Source organism: Aptenodytes patagonicus, chromosome Z, assembly GCF_965638725.1.
Source record: "Aptenodytes patagonicus chromosome Z, bAptPat1.pri.cur, whole genome shotgun sequence".
Lineage (NCBI taxonomy): Eukaryota > Metazoa > Chordata > Aves > Sphenisciformes > Spheniscidae > Aptenodytes > Aptenodytes patagonicus.
Window position 1 is genome coordinate 38,421,309 of NC_134982.1, and position 19,604 is coordinate 38,440,912.

At 40.0% G+C, this 19,604-nt stretch overlaps 1 protein-coding gene across 1 annotated transcript in view; it reads left to right on the forward strand.

The window, feature by feature from the left end:
• The window catches only part of ADAMTSL1 (ADAMTS like 1), a 202,176-nt gene that overhangs the window by 70,374 nt on the left and 112,198 nt on the right, over positions 1-19,604 (forward strand). The window contains exons 7-9 of the mRNA XM_076362419.1: positions 1,187-1,344; positions 9,948-10,059; positions 10,678-10,816. Coding sequence (XP_076218534.1) covers positions 1,187-1,344; positions 9,948-10,059; positions 10,678-10,816 — 409 coding nt within the window. The remainder of the gene's footprint in view (positions 1-1,186; positions 1,345-9,947; positions 10,060-10,677; positions 10,817-19,604) is intronic.

The following is a 19,604-nucleotide window of genomic DNA, read 5'->3' on the forward strand; positions in this document are numbered from 1 at the left end:
CACAAAGGAACAGACTAGTCTCACTGAAAACCAAGGAATTCATTAATACAGAGCAAATTCTTAGTGTACTGCCTCAGCAACTTCCTTCATGAATTAATTCCCACGACCCATCCTGAAAAGCAGTCTAATTACTACAATTATCTTTTTTCCCCTAATTAACAACTTAATACATGCTAATAAAAACATTTCTCCCATTTACTGTCTCTGAAAATATTCCATCACAGATTAATAGTATGTCCCCATCTAATTCAGATTTTGCCTTAGCTGCCTCTCTGTGTGGGAGAAGATTTGTGCATAATTTCACAAATGCATGCGAAAGGATTACAGCTTTGCAATCCTTCATGATGAAATGCGTTGTCACTTTGAAATAACTACAAGAAACAGTTTACTGGTGAATGTGCTGTAAAGCATAATCTGGAGTTGGTGGGGAGGCTAGCTAGATGATGGAACAGATCTACTTTCTGACTGTTGATTTCCATTTAATAAATGATTTAACATGTTTATTATCATTTAATAATCAGAAGTAACTGCTACCAAACAGTATCTGAATTAACTTCCACTTTTTGGGAGCTGTGAATGCAGAGAGAGCCAGAGGGAGAGCTCATGAGGGTTCAGCACTCGCCTTCCCTTCCTACTCCACTGGGATGGATCAGACCACTTCTGGAGAGGAGGCAGGATTGCTGTCGTACTGATCTTTCTTTCCTGGATGTCTTGCTTTCAGTTAATTGTCTACCACAGCAACATGTGGTTAGTGACCCACCTTTGAACTGAAAGAGGGAACAGCAACTTAACAAAGCCAGCACTCATGGGGGAAGGTCTGAGTCATGCTCTGCATAGGAGCGTGACTTACTGAGAGTGAGTTAAACGACAGCAAATATGCTTAACTAGGAATGGATTAATATGTCTGGAAGAGAGTAAAAAGTGACCTATGGGTGAGGAGGTGAATGCGGAGCTAGAAATCTAAGGGTTGAACAAAGCCAAAAAGCAGATGGAGGAGAAAAAAGAAAAGGAACATATGGGAATGTGAATAAACTGTGGAAAAGAACAAAAGAGTTGCATTGTCACTAATTTAGGAGGCAAATCTGCACAACCACTGTTTTCTGTTGGTTTTCTTTTTCTGCTCTCACTTACTCTTACTTCAGATTATAATGCTCTAGTTTCCTGTTAATTTGTTTGTATTTGTCAGATTTGGAAACCAAGACTCTCCAAGGTGTGAAGAGTGAAAACAGCCTCAGCTCCACAGGCTCCTTCCTCATGGACAATTCTAGCATCGACTTCCAGAAGTTTCCTGACAAGGAGATATTAAGAATATCAGGGCCTCTCACTGCAGACTTCACTATCAAGGTGAGGGTCATTGGTCATTGACCTCTTAGAGCAACATAAAGTAAGACAAGATGCATTAGAAAGATGAGAGAGATTTTTCTAGATCTTAATTTTCCAGTAGACATTTACCACAAAGCCTAGTCCAGGCTAGCTCTTGAACTGTACATGAAATTCTTTATAGTTAAATATCTGATGAAAGCCTCATTGGACACTCCTCAGGAAAGAGACTGAGTTTATGCAAAGAAAGGCATACCCAATGTGTGCCCTAAAGAGGAAAGATATTAACTCATTACAAGAAAAGGCAGATTACTTTCTGTATGTGCTGCTGAGGTACATATAAATCAAGGACATCACAGCGTCTGTGATAAGCAAAAAGAAAGAAAGTCTGTATCTTTGGCCCATAATTTGTGGGGTTTATACTAGTGTAATTGCACAGAAGACCGTAAGGGAGTGGAGAACGAGGTCGCCAAGCTCCAAAATAAATGGGATGGCTTTGCTCGAGAAGTCACGGTGTCATTTTGAATTTCTGCTTTGTGTTGCACTGGCAATAAGAATAAAATTGTTTCCTCCCATTAGAGCATTTCTATTCTTCCAGGTAATATAAAACACATTGCTGGAAGCGATGCACACATTCTGTAGGAAAACACACATACAAAAATGAACACTGGGGAATTACAATAAAATAAATCCTTTTCCAGTAGGTCCAAGGAACTTGAAGGATTTCAGCTGTAAAACTGTAAAGCCTGTATCATGTCCAGGACTACATGAATTTTTCACCATGGGCCCCAGAGGTAGATGACATTTGCTTTAACCTAGAGCTGATGGCAGCTGGAAGTTTGAACAGTGAACTGGGAAATGTGATAAGTGATTGGGTTGGGTTAAGCTGGGCTGGGCTGGAACGGAACGGGTTAGCTCGGGAAGTAACAGAGCCCTGTAGACTGTCCCCTACCCATCTTGGTATGTTAGCAGCACAAAAAGCAAGCTGAAGTTATCAGGACTGGTTCACAAGGAGAATTCTGACCTGAAGAATGCATTCCTTTCTCTCTGAAGGTCAGAATGAAAATGCCTTAATAAAACAGATCCTGGTCAATTCAAAAAGTCTAAAACACTTTTACCTGTATTACAGATGATATCCAGATGATGAACATTAGTGTGATGTAAACAGTATCGCTCACTTTGTGCTTTCTATGGATTTAAGGCAGCCTGGTTAGTTAGAACATACCTGTTGGGGACAGCTGGTCATGTAAACCAATGGCCCTGAAATGGTAACAGGAGGTTTGGACTGTGTTCCTGGTATTTCCACTGTTACCTTTTATGACAGGAAAAATACCTTTATTCCCTGGTGCTTGCATTTCCTTCTCTATCAAAGCAAGGTAAAAAGCGCTGCTTAAATCAAAGGCAGTACCCTACTTGTATGATGACTCTCTGGCAAATATGAGTGTACAAGCTGGCTAGGCATGGGCAGAACAGACACTGCTGAGTTGAGGTTAAACTATTTTAATAGCTCTGCTATGTGTTTGCATCTTTTGAAAGTCAGAGTAGCATGGCTCAGCAGGTGTTAATTTATTGACATATCTGTTGTCTTAAGTGGATATAGAAAAATGCACAAACAAAACCCCTGTTCACAGTTGTAGGATATTTTCTAAGGTTAGCATTAGATTTTGCGTTGGATCAGGCACATAAAAATTCCTGGCATTTGAATCACAGTTAGTTTTTTAATAAACATCTGTAGAAGATACTTTAGATATTATTTCATGCAACAAGGATATTATTCTATACTATTTAATTATTTTTCTAACAAAATTTTTTAGCTTCTGGGTATTTCATTTGTTAGATTTTGTTGGGTATAGGAGTGTACATACAAATAAGGCTAATACAGGAGTACCAAAATGCATGCGTACCTCTCAGTTATGTCAGACTTGGCAACTGCTTTCCATACTTACTATAGCCATGACTGTTTTGCCTTCAGCTTGTAGAGGTAAAGTACTTTTCTTTAAAAAATCAGATGAAAGGCTTCTCTGTGGTATTAGCAAGTTTTCCTTACGAAGTGGGATCTCTTTGGGTGTCAAGATTTACTTTCCTGGGACAAGGCAGTTTTTATGCAAACAGATCTAATTGAATTTGTAGATGTAGCAGAACTCTAGTTTTAGGATCATTGTCTCCAGAATGACTGTTATAATCCTTTTCAATTTACCCTGAATGCTCTTATTCAGAGGTCGTTAGACACCTGGTTATAATTCAGAAGTAGAAACTCGGTGTGGGAGTTGACATTTAAGTTTCTTTATTGGTGACATGGAGTGCTTTAAAATTGCAGGAAGAAACCTCATGCTGTTTCTGTAGAAGCTGAATTGTACAATTGCTAGATTTCTTGACTTTGTAATCGTCAGTGGCACATTCTTCGTGTGCTAAACTCTTGGCAATCTTTTCACAAGATATGTAAATGGTAAAAATAATTCAGTAAAATAGCTCTCTAAAAAATAAGGGTGTTATCACAAAATGGGAGAAGAACTGGCATTTTTCATGTTCTTATTTTTTATATTCATAGTTTGAGAATTATAAATCTCCATTATAAACTTTGAAAGTTTGAAAGGCAGAAGACCTGGAAAAAATGCCAGCAAACTTAAATTCCACTTGAATTTTGTTCCAAAATTCTGAGGAGCTCCCTGTTTTGATGTTTTTAATACAAAATTCTGATTCATGTGAATAGAAATGCCTTTTTCCTAAAAGAAAGAAGTGTCACGTTTGATAAAATCCTGGTGAAATGAGGTCAGTTTCACTTGGAAATCTTTCTGGCTGACACTGATCTAGAGAACAGAGCACTAATATCACATAGGGGGACTTGCCTTTTATTGGCAGAGCTGCCACTGACGTGCTGTGTTGCCAAAGTCACATATTCACCTGTCTGTGCTAAAAAGTGTCCTCTGTTGATATTGTCTGTTTCAGACACAAAATAAACTTGGAGTGACCATTTCATGTTACGCATCTGCACTCCTTTGAGCAGGATGAATCAGTACTGTCAGGTGGGGTCTACAGCTGATGATGTAATGCTAGCAGTCATCAGCGGTCGACTATTTAAAGCAATCAGCACTGCAAATATGAACCACCTGACTTGCAGGTTTACTGAAACAGCCAGTAGGGATTGCCAGGGAAGTGTCAGGGCTGGCAAAGCACAGCCTGTTCAGGTTTGTTTTACAGGCTGTGGTTTTTGCATAGCTAGGGCCCTAGCCCTGTGGCTCAGGTGTGAGGCAGCAAAGACTGGTAGGTTCAAAACAAGGTCTAGTAAAGGGTGCTGTCCAGGCCTGGGGCTGGTTTGGAGGAGAAACCACTGTTGGCGTAGATCTAGACTAGACTGGGTTTATGTCGGTTTTCAATCCCTGGTGTCAAGATGAAGGTTTGTTCAGAGGGCCTGCATGGACCAACAGCTTTGCATCAGGGGTGTATAGGGTTGGATCAGATAAATGTTTGTCTAGAGGCTGTCAGAGGTATTTGGATTAAGACTGGATTTGTATCGATGTTGTCTTTTGTAGTGCTAGGGCTGACAAGCTTTGGTTAAGGGCTGCTGCCAGAAGAGACCGCCTGGTTATTTTTTTGTGCTGGTGGCTGGGAGTACTGCTGGCTGATTCAGAAATGGTGTGGACTGGGTTCCCTTGAGCAGAGTTACTGCTGAGATTAGGATTTTGGCCACCAATTGTCCAAAAAGTTATAAAATAAAGCTCAAAACTGGATGCTGGGTCATGCAGAGCACTAGAGCTAGCCAGACAATTCTTATCTCAGTTGTGATCTAGCACTGGCAGAAACTGCTGGTGAGAGAAATGCATTTGATTAAAGTCCAGGTTAACAAAAGAAAATAAGGTTGGGGCTTAACCTATATAATCATAATTTCTTATAATATACACAAATATGTAATTTGTGACTAGTATTTAAATATATAAATGTATATTTTGAAAATATCCATTTCCTATAAATAAATGTATAGTTTAATAAAATGTAATAAAATTATTTAATATTTGTTTAATATAAATAGATTAATTATATGAGATATAAGTACCTATGTTGAGAAAGAGTAAATTACACATAATGACCAGGACACAAATATATTCTACTTGGCTGTGTAATGTTCTCTCCTTTTTCCTTGCCCTCTGTAATATTCCGTTAATCTTTTTAACTGTTGCTGCACACTGAGCTGATATTTTCAGAGGAATGCCTATAACAACCCTACTACCATTCTGAATAGTAGTAGCTAATGTGGAGGACGTTTTCATGTATAATTAGCATATATAATTAACTGTTTTCTCCCATAGGCTTTGTTTCTTTTTTACTGAACTTGAATTTAGTCTGCCAAAGCTTCGAGTGCTTTCACAGACAGTTTCATTTTAGCTAATATTCATAATTTTTTTCATTAGCAAACTTGGTCAGCTCATGGTTGACCCTTTATCCTGTTCATCTGGGGGCCTGGCTAACAACTCATGCCCTAGCACACATCCCTGAGGGATTCCAAAGGTCCTTCATCCATTGCAAGAACAGACTATAGGACCGTTCTCTGTTACCCAGTCATTAGTCCATGGGAGGTTCTTCTTAACTCATGTGAACTTTATCCAGGACCTTTGGTGAGGCACCTAGAAGAAAACTGGTACCTAAGCCACCTTTATCAGTGTCCCTCGTGAATGTTTGGTAAAGCAAACCACAATGCTCAGAAAGCATCACTTTTCTCAGGGACCCATCTTTGAGTTCTGTTCTTTATTTTCATAATACCTACTGACCCCATATCAGGAAAGCATCACACAAAAACTTTGTTTTTACTAACATGAAAAGCACAAAATTACATATGCCACATGAGGATAGTTCTCCACACCCTCATCCCCCGTTTCTTTCTATGTTACTTAGAAGACTTCAGCATTGAACTTCTCATTAATAAATCAAACCCGATGATTTGGCACTTGTAATAATAATGTGGAAAAATCCATTAGAACTTTTTTAATAAGCATGGTGGCATGGAGCTAGATCATAATATACCAGATCAAACTTTGTAAAACAAAAGATGGTATGCAAGAATAATTCCCTTTCCCTGTCCCCAGTTTGGGACACACACACACATGAAAGAAATGGTGTCTTTCCTCCTCCACTAACACACACAATTTCATAAAATGAGAACATCTTATTGAATACGCTTTTCATGATTTAACCCTACAATTAACATTGATAATTGCTTGGTTATCATAGCTGGTTATATTTCACAACCCCCCAGGTAAACTTAGTGCAGTTTTGTAGGCCAGGCGATGTGTTTTTCGGTGAACATAGACAAATGGTTCAGGCACATGCCGCTAAAATTAAGCATGAAAGGGTTGGGCTTTGGGGGACTTAGCTTGCTTGTTTGTTCTTATGTGAACTAATCAAATTTGGAGGCTATAGGAAAAACAACACAATAGAAAGGTAAAGTCAGATATTGCAGCCTTTTGGTCACAGGATAGATCAGAATAATTCAAAATTATTATGCTGTTTTTGTATTTGAATTATGAGGTCTGTTGTTTTCATTCAACTTTCTGTGCATATCCCCAAAATCAATACTGCATTTTGTCAATCCCAAACTTCACCTGAGCAACAGCTTGTGTCTCTGTTGCACCATCCCAGACAGTCATTTACAAAATCAATTTAAAAAAGCAGGGTACAAACGATGATTTTTTTTCAAGGTCTTTCTACAAGAAAAAAAGATATGTCTGTTGCTAGTGACTGTAGGCTAGACAGTTAATTTTTGGTGAATAGTCTGAGGACTCTAATGTTAACCAACTCTTTATAAGTCTGGTGATATCCTCTTGGGTCTTACAAAGTGGTGAGGGCTGCTCTGATATTCAGAATACTCCAAACTCCCCTGAAACCTAAAGGAAGTCAAGGATGATCTCTAGGGGGTTGCAGTGCATAAATGCAGGGCTGAGTGCTCTGCAAGACCTGAGTACTTCTGCTGTCTGCTATTAATAAATTTAAATAGGATTTTATTTGCAAACATAATGAATGATTACCATTTTTTCTGGTTCAGTGACCTAAGGATGCAAAACTCACTGTTAGTTAGAGGACTAACTAAAGATTCTCAAGTATTCACCATCTCTTTTTGAAGCTCTGGCATTTCTCATAGCTAGCAGGGTGTTGCAAATGCTGCAAAGGTAAAAAATTTCACCGTATTCCAGGACTGAGTATTTCAATGTGTGGAAGTTGGCCCTGTGCAGCAAAACCAGGACATTTCTTAAAGCATTTAGCTATCAAGTCTCACTTTGAGTTTTGTAAGGCTCAAGCAGCTACTGATTTTTTTCTCCTGGATCAAGATCTTAGCTTTAACAAACTGTCAAACAAAATCAAGAAGAAATTTTTGCTGAGTGGAATCACCATATATTGTTCCTCTTCTGCTTACAGTACTCCTTAAAAAAATAAACGATACTGTGCCTGCTTCTTTCATTTGCTTGTTTTGTATCATTTTAGCTCATGGCTGTGGCTCATTGTAATTCTTTCCCACCTATGTTGTTATCATGGCTGTATGAGTGACTTCCATGTTGGGCTGGAAAATATGTACATCTGTCTTTTCTCTGTGTCAAAACAGACAGATAATTCTGCAGACATGCAGCAATAGTCTGCAGGGAAAGGATCTCTTCTGTCTTCCTGATTTTTTTTTTTTTTTTTTAATGTGAACTCTTTTTCCTCCCCTTGCTTTTATAGTGGGCTCTGTGCGAGCTCTTGGTCTGTTCTTCATGATTCACTGAAGACCATACTGCTGAGTAGAACTTCTGAGTTTAAGAATCACTGATGATCCTTAAAAAACAAAGAGTAAGAGCAGAATTCTCCCCAGTGAATGCTTTTTCTGCACGTTCAGATCAGAGACCTCCCCGAATGGCTTCCAGCACAATAGAACATTTTTCCCAGGAGTGCATGAGGCTTTCATGAGCCCAGAAAGACCCTTCTGAAGTGTGTGATTAATGCACCATCCCCGCACAAGGAATTAGATATCCTGTTTCTGACACACAGACTCAAATGATATTAATCCGTGCAAAAGGCCTCCCATTTGCTGAAGAAGCTGTATTGCTACAGCTGTATTTTTTTTTTCCTGTTGGGAATTTACGTCACTGTTTACTCTAATTAGAAAAGGGCAGACTTCGTCTCAGTGGGCCAGATCTCTTACAGCCATCAACATATCCTGCAGTATTTTTGCCTTCCTCCTTCTCTTCAAGATATACTTTGATTTGTAATCGTGTTTCTGTCCATCTACAGGAGAAAACAAAACAAACAACCCACATTACGCTGTTCAACTCAATTTGTCATATTTTTACTTCTGTTTTACAGTCTACTCTTTGACAGTGTCACTTGGTGTTTGGAAAGAGAGAAAAGGAAAGGCAGATTGAAAAATTGTGATTCCAAAACAGGGCAACTTGTTCAAAATATGGGAAGAGGAAAAGGGGGCAGTGCTGAAACGTTTTAAACTGTCTGAAAAAAAGTACAGGGAGGCTTGCTCCTGAGAGCAGGAATACTGACTAGGAGAAGGGTCCATTTTTTCTGGTTGTGATTCGGCAGTTTTCTCTCCTGTGATAGCATCATGCCACTGATGCAGAGATGCCCGAGTAATGCCAATACATTATGTCCTAGGACAAATAATCAACTAGGAGAGGCTTTTAGTATCAGCATTGTTGTTCCTCCCTTGCCAGCTGTTTGTCAAAGACTTAGAGGTAAGGACAAGGGATGCCCTGCAGAGATTTTGAAGTCCCCATAACTGTATTAATCAGCACACCTATCAAACAGGAAGGATTTTTTCCTGGGACAGGTGCAAGTGGTGCTGCTTTAGCAGTGTGAAGGTCTCTTTTCTTATTGCACTCCTTGCACTACAAACTCTTGTTTACATGGGAAATCCATTCAGCACACAAAGTACTGGAAGCATAGTGAAGCTCAGGTGGCTTAAAAGTTGGCAGTACTTGTAGGCTCTGGAGAGTGTTTACCGAACATGCACTTAGCTCCAGCCAAGAGTCCACGTCCATGACTGAAAGGAGCATTTTTGTAGCCAAAATAAAGTAAGCAGAAGGACAGCCTTATGATAATGACAGTACCACAAAGAAGAATGAAAGAGACGTCACCTCAGAAACAAAAAAATCTTGAATTAGAATTTCTATACTTTTGTATTTCTCACAGCACAGCCTCCCATTTTTTACTCTGAACTATCTAAGATAGTATATGTGGTCTCAGAAGGTGTTTGGGAAATATTAAAGATCTAAAATCCATGTCAATGTGGCAGGGAAAGCAGGTAGTGGTAGGTGATTTTCTGATGGAATAAAGATCAGTCCATATCCTCTGTCCCCATAAAATTATTCAGTAGCACTAACCATGCATTTACCATGCATTCATTATTTCAGAACGTGAACTCAGAATGGTCAGAAATGCCACTGATTATGCCCGGAAATTTATTTGACTGTGTTTTGCAACCAAGATTTTGCCACCATCTATGCTCTGTTTTGTGCATTTCATTCTCTTATTGCAAAGTATCTCTGGTATTTTATGTAGCTGCAAGATCTCTCAAAGCTGCAAGATGCATGTGGCAGAATGCTTCTTCTCGGTATTTATGTCAGGTTCACACTTTGGCATTACATCTTTTTCAGATCCACTATGCTGGTGCTGCTGACAGTTCAGTTCAGTTTATCTTCTATCAGCCTATCATTCACCGATGGAGGGAAACTGATTTTTTTCCTTGCTCAGCATCCTGTGGAGGAGGTAATGAATTACCACTGTATTCCAGAAACAGTCATCTGCATACAGGATCTGTCCCAACTGCTGCACTGAGATTTGGACCTTTAAAATGGGCAAAATCTGAAAATGAAAGTAGTTACATCTAAATGCAGGGAGGGATGTAGCAACAGTCGTAGTAGCCTGTAGATTTTTTAGCATCATACCAGGCTCTGTACATAAAATACATTTTGATATCCACATGACTGCATTTAATGCTACAGCTGTCAAACATAAGGGCTGATGGGATTTGGGCCTGCTTTGGAATTACAAGATGTCTCCATTTGCCCCTGTCTCCACCAGCAGCTTTACCCTCTGAACTGAAACTGAGTGTATGAGTCCTGGTGACCAAGAAACCTCGGCCTTTGTTTTTTCTTTTTGCTCTAGGCTTCTGAATTTTTATTTGACCATACTGGTCATCTTTTGTTTCCTACTACATGTGGTTTAAGTTGTTGTTTTCAATCTGGTCTGTAAAACAGCAACTGTTATGTCCAAAGGCACTGATATTTTCAGTTCACTTTTTACCAAACCAGAACTTAGATGTACTTCAGAGAGAGATAGGAGGAGTACCACATAACATATTATTTCTTCCACTGTGTATTGCAGGTTATCAACTGACATCTGCTGAATGTTTTGATCTGAGAAACAATCGTGTAGTAGCAGATCAATACTGCCACTATTACCCTGAAAATATCAAGCCAAAGCCAAAACTTCAAGAGTGTAATCTGGATCCTTGTCCTGCAAGGTCAGTCAGCTCTAATTTTAAAAGAGACTGGGCTCTAAAGGAGTAAAATAAAGTAGGAAAATATTCTGTTGCTATTGCTTGCAGTGTCATTTAGCCTACATAATTCAACCTCTTTCTCATCCTGAAGCTGTAGAAAAAGACCTCTGTTTAGCGCCTTCACATTGCACGGACTGATTTGAAATGGTTGTTTCTTCCCCTCAGATTGTGTTTTGCCTCATTAAACATTATAAAGTGTGGTGAGTAAACAAATTGTCCATGATACCGTGGACATGATCGACGCATGTCTCTTAAGTGTTAGTGACATGGGAAAAATTCTCTTGGGGTAAAAATGTTGTTGGAAGATGGTTGTCATCCCAATTAGAGGCATTACTTTTATGGTTTTTTACATTTTCTCCTTAATAAAAAGCTTACTTGCAGTCATGGCAGCTTGTAAGAATGTAACGCGGGAATTTGTTCTAATTATCAATACCCTTTGCCCCCTCACAAAAGATTCCTCTCCGCTCCCCTGCCAAGCATTCTTCCTCAGAAGATTAATAGTAAAAATAGTAAGATCACAGAGTCAGATTTCCCATGTATAAGAAAAGGAACAAAACCACAAGAAGGACCAGTCCTTTGTTGCACTGATTCCCCTGAATTTCAGTGGAAGTCAGTCTGCAGTCGCTCATAAGCTGCAAGCATTTATTTGTGTAATCTAAACCTTTTGGTCCTCTTGTGTGGCTTTGCTAAAAGATGGTTAAGCGCAGCCCAGCAGGCATGCATGCAAGGATACCCGAAAGTCACTTATTTACCTGCTCCTTTCCCTCTAGACTAGTTTTGTGACGTTTGATAAAGCAAGTTCAAGCAAGTATCACCTAAAAAGTTGCTATGGCCCTTCAGATTGCTGGAGGTTGCCATAGAAAAAAGATGTCCTAGCCAGGAGAAGAAGGATGCTTTAGGGACCTGTGAGACTTTGTATCCACCTGACTGAGGATGATTGCTTCCCAAACCAGGTATACCAGCTTTAGACTAGCTAGGCATTATCAGAGCAGAACAAATCACTCCAAGCCTAAGATAGTTTCTACCTCTTCCAGAAAGTTTTCATTAAAGTTCATTGATTTTTCATAACTGGAGTTAACACTCAGGTTTCTTTGTCACTGAAGACACATTTACCCAGAGTGTATGGCAACTTATATTCCTTTGTTCTAGTAAACACATTTTTAATGGTAATTCTGTTTGTAAATAATTAAAAGCCAGAAATGTCCTCATAGAGTTTTAAATTTGAAATTACAATCTCCCAGAATTAAAAAGTGGAAATGTCCAATCTTGAAATCCAACATTACCTCAGCTGTATTGTACATTCTTTAAGTTACATACTTTATCGTGTATTTCATTAGGATGTATTAAGGATATAATATTAAGAGTGCGGCTTCACTAGGGCTTTGTGAAAAGTATTTCCTGTTGAGCATGTACTCAGAAGTGATTTTTCAACTTAGAGATTGCTTTCCCACAATGTAACAAGACCATTTTTTCCTTTAACAATGTTCTGTCAAGTTCAGTATCTGGCTTCTCTTGTCCTAGTACTTTCCACAAAAAAAATATATATTTAATTTCTCAGGTTACTTAAATATATTAACAGTTGCAACTAGAAACCTTACTAGAATAAAGTTCTTGTATTTTTTCCTCAGTGATTTTCTCAGATTAAAAACTGTTTCTTTGATTTCTCCTTTGAATTGTTTGAGACAAATGTCAATAAAGTAGAGGCCAGGTATGATCAGGTAAAAGACCTAAATATGAATGTCTCAGAAAAAGGATTGCTGAAAGGTGTGACTCAATATGGAACCTTTCTTTTAGATTTGCCTCTCACAGTACCAATGAGAAAGTAATTTTATGTAGCTGCTTCTTTTTTTTTTTTTTTTAAGCCTAAGCTGCTATTTTTTTAAAATACAGTTCTGAGTCAAATATGTAATTTGCCTCTGGAATTTGTATTATGGATATTTTCCATACTTTTCCCGATAATTTTAAATTACATTCTCAAATGGTAAGACAGATGACTGCATGGTACATGGGAGGAAAGAGAGGAAAAAATAACAGCTGAGCAGATGTCAGGAAGCAATTTTTGTTTTATATAAGACATAACAAGGCAAAGTTGTTGATATAAAGACCCTGAGGGGAGGGAGAGTCATTTAGAAGTACAGCTATGCCGTCCCAGGGTACAGGCAGTAACAGAGAAGAATTGGCTTTTTGGAAACATCCTCACGGAATGCCAAATTGCAAATGATTATTTTCAAAAGTGCCTTTGTAAAGAATTCAAGAATCAACAACCCAGACAGAAAACCAGAGGAAATCTGTGGTAACTTCTGGAATCCCGATGCTTTCTTATGGTCAGGAAGAGGGTAGGTGAAGCAGAACAACGGGGTCAGGAGCGTGAGCGAGGAGGGCGTCTTGGCTGTGCAAGTGTCTTTGCTGTGTGGGAGTTGCTCTGCTCCACCGGTATAAAATGAAGATGTTAATTTTTCCTGGCAAACCCAGTTCCAGTGAGGCATAGCTGATTAGTGGTTACTGACTCTTCCTATGGCATGTCAATGAATGCCACAGAAAATAATCATGGAAGACCACAGTGGCGCTGAATAAAGCAACAGAGAGAGGTTACTGTAGGAGAGCTTATATTAAAATTTTTAGCAAAGGGCAGGCTGAAAGAAAAGTTTAAATGAATACCAGGAGTATCGTGTGGGCTTGCAATTAGTTGCCTCTTTAGGCTTAGTGCATCGAAACGTTTTACTTTATTGTGCTTATTATGGCAATAATTACCAGTATTGCTGGCATCATGAGTAGCAAAAAAAGCTTAGACTGAATGAACATGGAAAATGAATCAGCTTTTCTTTAGGCAAACCCAGTTTCTCACATACTTAGAGGAGAAGCAGTGTGTGGAAGGTTATTTATCAAACAGATATAATGTATACATGCTCCTTTTCTGGGTTAAGTAAAGGTGGCCCATCCACCTAAGTAAGACAGGTAAGTAGCGTCTTGCGGGATAGATGACGCATCATGACACCAAGTCCCTTTTGGTCCCTACATACTGCTGATGCCCTATCCAGCCTCTCTCATTGACCGTCTTTGGGATCTGGCTCCCACCTTAGTAAGATAGAAAGAAAAGATCTGTTTATTTACAGTCCATTAAGATTTTATAACAGTCTGTACTTGACTGGCAAGTATATGTATAATGTCTACTGATGTAAATAGCGCCCAGTACGACCTAGTCCACTCCCCTTCTATGTGGAAAAATCTAACATTAAGATTTCACATACTTAATTAATTGCAAATCTTTTAACTATCCAAAACTTCACAGACTGGAGGGTTTAGGGGAGGGTTTTTAGCTATCATCAGTATCCTCCTGTCTGGTATCTGCTAATGAAAAGTGAATGGAATTTTTTTCTACTTTGAGAAAAAGTCTGTTTAGATTTGACTTAACTGGGTGTGCTAAACACTTACCTAGGACAACTCTGAGGTGCTATAAGCTGAAGATACCATTTCTTTCATAATTCGAGGGCATTCCTCCAAAAAGCAGTTTTTACAAATATGAAATAGGCTTTTACCCGACTCATCATTCACCTACTCACCAGGATACTCTCTGGAGCAACATTAATGCTCCTTCTAGATTTCATCTTCAGCTTTTAAGTGGCATTCCCAGCTGCACTGTTCTGCATTTTTACCAATTATTCCCTCTGTTTTTTGCCTATCTCTGCTGCATGTTAATGTGGGGGTTTCTGAGTCACAAAAGCTGTACTGGTGCTTTTACCATGAGATTTCAATGGTGTATAAAGAATTCTAAAGGCATCTTCAGGAAGATTCTAACTTCAGGCAGCAACTGTCTCAAAAATTTCATATTTGGAGAACAAGTCTTATGAGGAGCGGCTGAGGGAACTGGGGTTGTTTAGCCTGGAGAAAAGGAGGCTGAGGGGAGACCTCATCGCTCTCTACAACTACCTGAAAGGAGGTTGTAGCGAGGTGGGTGTCAGTCTCTTCTCCCAAGTAACTAGCGATAGGACGAGAAGAAATGGCCTCAAGTTGTGGCAGGGGAGGTTTAGATTGGACGTGAGGAAAAATTTCTTTACTGAAAGAGTGGTTCAACATTGGAAGAGGCTGCCCAGGGAAGTGGTGGAGTCCCCATCCCTGGAGGTATTTAAAAGACGTGTAGATGCGGCGCTTAGGGACATGGTTTAGTGGGCATGGTGGTGTTGGGTCGACGGTTGGACTCAATGATCTTAGAGGTCTTTTCCAACCTTAATCATTCTATGATTCTATGATTCTATGATATTAGCAAGCCTCTAACACGTGGGCTTCTTTTTATCACTTTGCCAATAATGCCAGTCTGATCTACGCAGGCAAAAATCCTGGAATTTGCCTAGAGCATTATCTGTAAGCCTGCCACCAGAAATAATGTTAGTAACTGTGGAAAGTTTGGGGGAAAATCTCTAGTTCAAGCAAGACTTTCAACACTCAGAGACCTGAAGGAATTCTCAGATATACACAGTCTATGGAGTCTTCCAGCAAAATTGCAAACTCCTCTTCCTACTCATCAGTTTTTCTTTTGGCATTCTCACTTAACTAGCCATACTGGGTGGTGGCAGAGGTAGGCATCAGCAAAAAGAAACTTAAATTTAAATAAAATTGTACTTTTTCATTGTAATTTTTAGTGAGTCTAACAAGAGCAATGAACTACAAGTAAAAGCACACAAAAGACTGTTAGGATATTATGGCCATTCAGAGTAACCCTTTGTAGTGAGAAGTCCCCAATATACTTGGTGATGTGGAAGTGTATACAATTTCCTGGTCAACAGTGCAAGACGTGCATGATAACTTTTACATATTTCCTTCAAAAGAAAAGGAAGTAGTAATGAGTAAATATGCATGATTAAAAGGGCAACATAGAGTATCCTCCTAATCAGTAACAGAGGTCTCCTCACTTTGTTACAATTTGGCAGCTGAAGCAGGAAATTGCCAAACTCATACTTTTTTGCTTGTTATCAGCTTCCCTAAAGATATTATATTAGACAGCAATTATAAGCCAAGTATCACAGCACTGCAGTGTTCCCCTTTTCACTACATCTTTCTGGAAGATGAACAAAACTGGAGTGCTGGTATGTTCCTGAAAAGACGGGCTGCGCTTTCTGATTTACACAGTAGCAGCTATAGATCTGCAGTGATGAGAGGGATCTGAGACACAAAGACTCATTTATTGTTATTGCCCTTGACTGAGACATATGATAGATTTGAAGTTTGTTTTGAATATTCTTTCACATAAAATATCCCATAGTTACCTCAGATACTGAGCTTTTTGACAACACCCCAGCTTTTTGCATGGATGTGGGACACTGGTCACGACAATGCCCTTTCCTGATCTCTGCCTCAGGCAAATTGCCATTTCTGTGGATTTGCATTTTTACTTAAGTTCTTAATTTGTTATACAGGGGTTGAGAAAGCCTTTCTGCCTTGCAGTGCTCTCTGAACCTTGGTTGCCTCTGATTGCTAGGTCTGGTCTCAATTTCCACAGCCAATCATATGTATATGAATCATCCTAAAGACAGCAAGAGATAGCCATTCCAGGGGAAGATGAGACATGAAGGTTTTAGCTGTCAAAGCAGAAGGGAGAACAAGCCTTTTCCACCAGCATGGTTGAAGTTGCACGCGCTGGAAAAGTGAGCCTGGTAGTAGCAAAAAGTGTGCTGCCTGCAAATGAGAAAGCACAGTCAACAAACATCAGTCATTCCAACTGTATATTTATAGAGGGTGATTTTTGAACAGTTCAGAATTTACCGAGGAACTACCAAGGTTGGTAAAGAAATGAGATACAGTGATGCATTATGCATGAAAAAAAGGGGGGAAGAAGTTTAGGAGGCCAAAAACAATTCAGAGCTGCAGTAAAGGAACCACCAGGTAAGTTTTCAGGAAGGCTGAACTGGAAATAGTGATACATTCAAGTAGAAATGGCAGTATGTATGCCTCCAGAACGGGAGTTGTAGACGGAGAAGGAGCTGATAGCAGTGGCAATGTTCTGGTAGTCATAATCAGGGTCACCTGAGTTCAAGAGCAGGCTAAAGATGAGCTACAGATACTCCTAATACCTAAAGAGGCAATTTTCTTCTCAAGACAAATGGACAAAACGTTGAATTTTTGGGCAAGATATAAGGCATTTAAATTAAGATAGAAAATTATTTTTTCAGAACAGGCAGGGAGGGTGGGCCAGGAAGCATTCATCAAAGTGTTAAAAGATGTGAATAGCAGAGCGAATTCAGCTCTAAGGAGGTAGTTCATATTAAAGAAAGATAGAAAGAAAGGCAGAAAGGAATTGTCAGGATACATCGGATAACAAACTGTGGGAAAGTAGTTCTTGTACTGCTATAAGCATCAAATACAGATATCTGTGTGCCCAAGATGAAGTTACAGGAAACGTAGTCTATTTAAGTCCTAGAAGAGACCAGAATTGCAGCAGGTAGTAAGATGGTCACTTACAGAGATTTTCACTGGATATTCAGTTGTTAACGTTTAGTAGTGGAAAATAGCAACAAATTTCCATCTTTGTATCAAACACTGCTCATCCAAACTACCACAGAATATTAAACTGATAAAAAAGGGAGAAGATTTTTAGAAGCATCAAGTCATGCTACAGGAAGGAAGTACTTTTGCTGCTTCCAATTGATGACACCCATTTCAATCCCTGTAAAGAGATTAGTTTTTAGCAGTCTGTGGCAATGATAAGTAAACCATGTTTCTTGGAATTTGAAATCTGTACACCATGAACAAGTCATTTATTATGAAGGTGAGATACTGTTATGCTGAACAGACATGCTGTCTAAAGTATGAGATTTTTCTGGAGATTGACACAGAAGGATAGCTTTCTTGGCAGTCCTTTGCATTTTTAAGTAGGTTATTTAAGTATTCACTGACGTTCCGTTTAAAAATGTTTGGGTAGGGGACATGGGCTTTTAACAATCCATAAAGTAGTAAGACCATATAAAAGGATATATAAATACAAAATACATGGTAGTTCTTCAAGTTCCACACTGATAGAGTGTAATGAGATAAGATGATCACAATGCTGTCTATACCTTAGGATTAAGCATAGTGGTCCAGAAACAAGAAAGGTAACTCATACTCTCAGCATAACTGAGAATTACGCTACTCTCTGCCAGCAAAAGCAGGCATTCAAAAGCCAGTGTTGCCCGTACCGGTGGTGTTACTGTAGATGTCATCTACCCCAGCTCTGAATGGAAATAGTGATAATTTTAGAGTAACACATGGGAAACATTAACAGATACAGTCTACAGGTCTCGATACCGGTTTCCCAGGGCAGAAAGCGTTCTTGTAGCAAAGGTGATAATGTGACACTGTGGCATCCTCACAGAGCACTGTGAGGGGAGGGTGCAGTATCACACACTGCCTTAGTGTTAGGATTTGTAGTGTTAAACTGGAGATTTTTTCACAAGCCTATCACCTGTCCAGTGATAACCATGGCTCTCAGGGAGATGCTGGCTCGGATGCTAAACTCTTGCCTTTTGTGATGAACTTTTTCAGGTCTTCCAGGTGTTTCCTTTCATTTAATGAATTAGCTGTCCACAGCCAACTTAAGCTGCTTCAACTTTTTATTATTATTTGCTGATTGCTATTAATATCTTAGGCATACTTCGGACCATTGCTTAGGTGGCATAGTCCCTGCCATGCAGATCATTTACTCTCAAGTCCGACACATTTCAGTGAAGGCCTAAATCTTTGCTGTGCGAGTCCCCATCAGGAAAGAGGTGTAACAGCTCCAGTCACCCGGGAGTGCAGGCAGCCCTGCAGCTGCAGCACTGCGGGTAGGAAACCCCCAGGAAAACAGAGCCCACAGCAGAAGTGAAGGCTGTGAGCTGGAGGCGTGCGAGCGTCCTGCAGAGGCTGGGCACTGGCACGGCAGAGTGCGGGAGCACCAGTGCAAGAGCAGCAGGCACCCCTCTACCCACTCCCAGCCCTGGCACATCGTCCCCATGCAGGGTCACACCACCCTGAGGCATCTCAGGGGGGAGATGCCCTCTCTCTCTGCTGGCTCTTCTCCCAGCTTTAGCTCCCGTGCCCCTGCTTGGCTCAGCAGTTGCCCGACCCAAGAGCCGTGGGCATGCAGGAGAGGGAGGCAGGAAGGGCTGGCACCTTGTTGGAGAGAGTCATCGGGGTGCTACAGGAGAAAGGCATTCACACCTGTCATTTGTGCTAAGGTGATAGCTTAGGAGGAAAAGGAGCTACAGGGGAAGATGACGCCAAACATGACTTTCAAGGAATGCGGCTGCAGGCACCCATCCCAGGGGAAAGCCAAACGTTTGCTGAGATGGCAGACCTGGGTGCGGCACACCCACCTCTGGCATGTGCAGCTCCTGCTCCAGCTGGACATGCACCTTGGAAGAGCAACTGTGCTGAAGCTGCCAGCACTCAGGAGGAAAACAAAACAATCTGCAGAGTATATGACACAACTTGTTGGTCTGAAAGGCATGGGAGATTTCAGACATATGAGACACAACAGATCTTCAAAATAACTTGCTTTGTGCTCCTGCTGCTGCCAAAACAGGTTTGCTCTAGGTGTTGTGTGAATGAGTCCTGTTAGCTACTCCCACAACAACCAGAAATCTCAGTGTAGTGGAGGAATTACTATTATTTGCTCTGTTCATTTAGCACACCATCCCCTTTGCATTGTCTGAGTAATGTACAGTGAACAAAGCCCATAAACTAGATCTCTTCCATCTTTTATTGGAGTATGATGGACTGACAGATTCATGGAATTTAA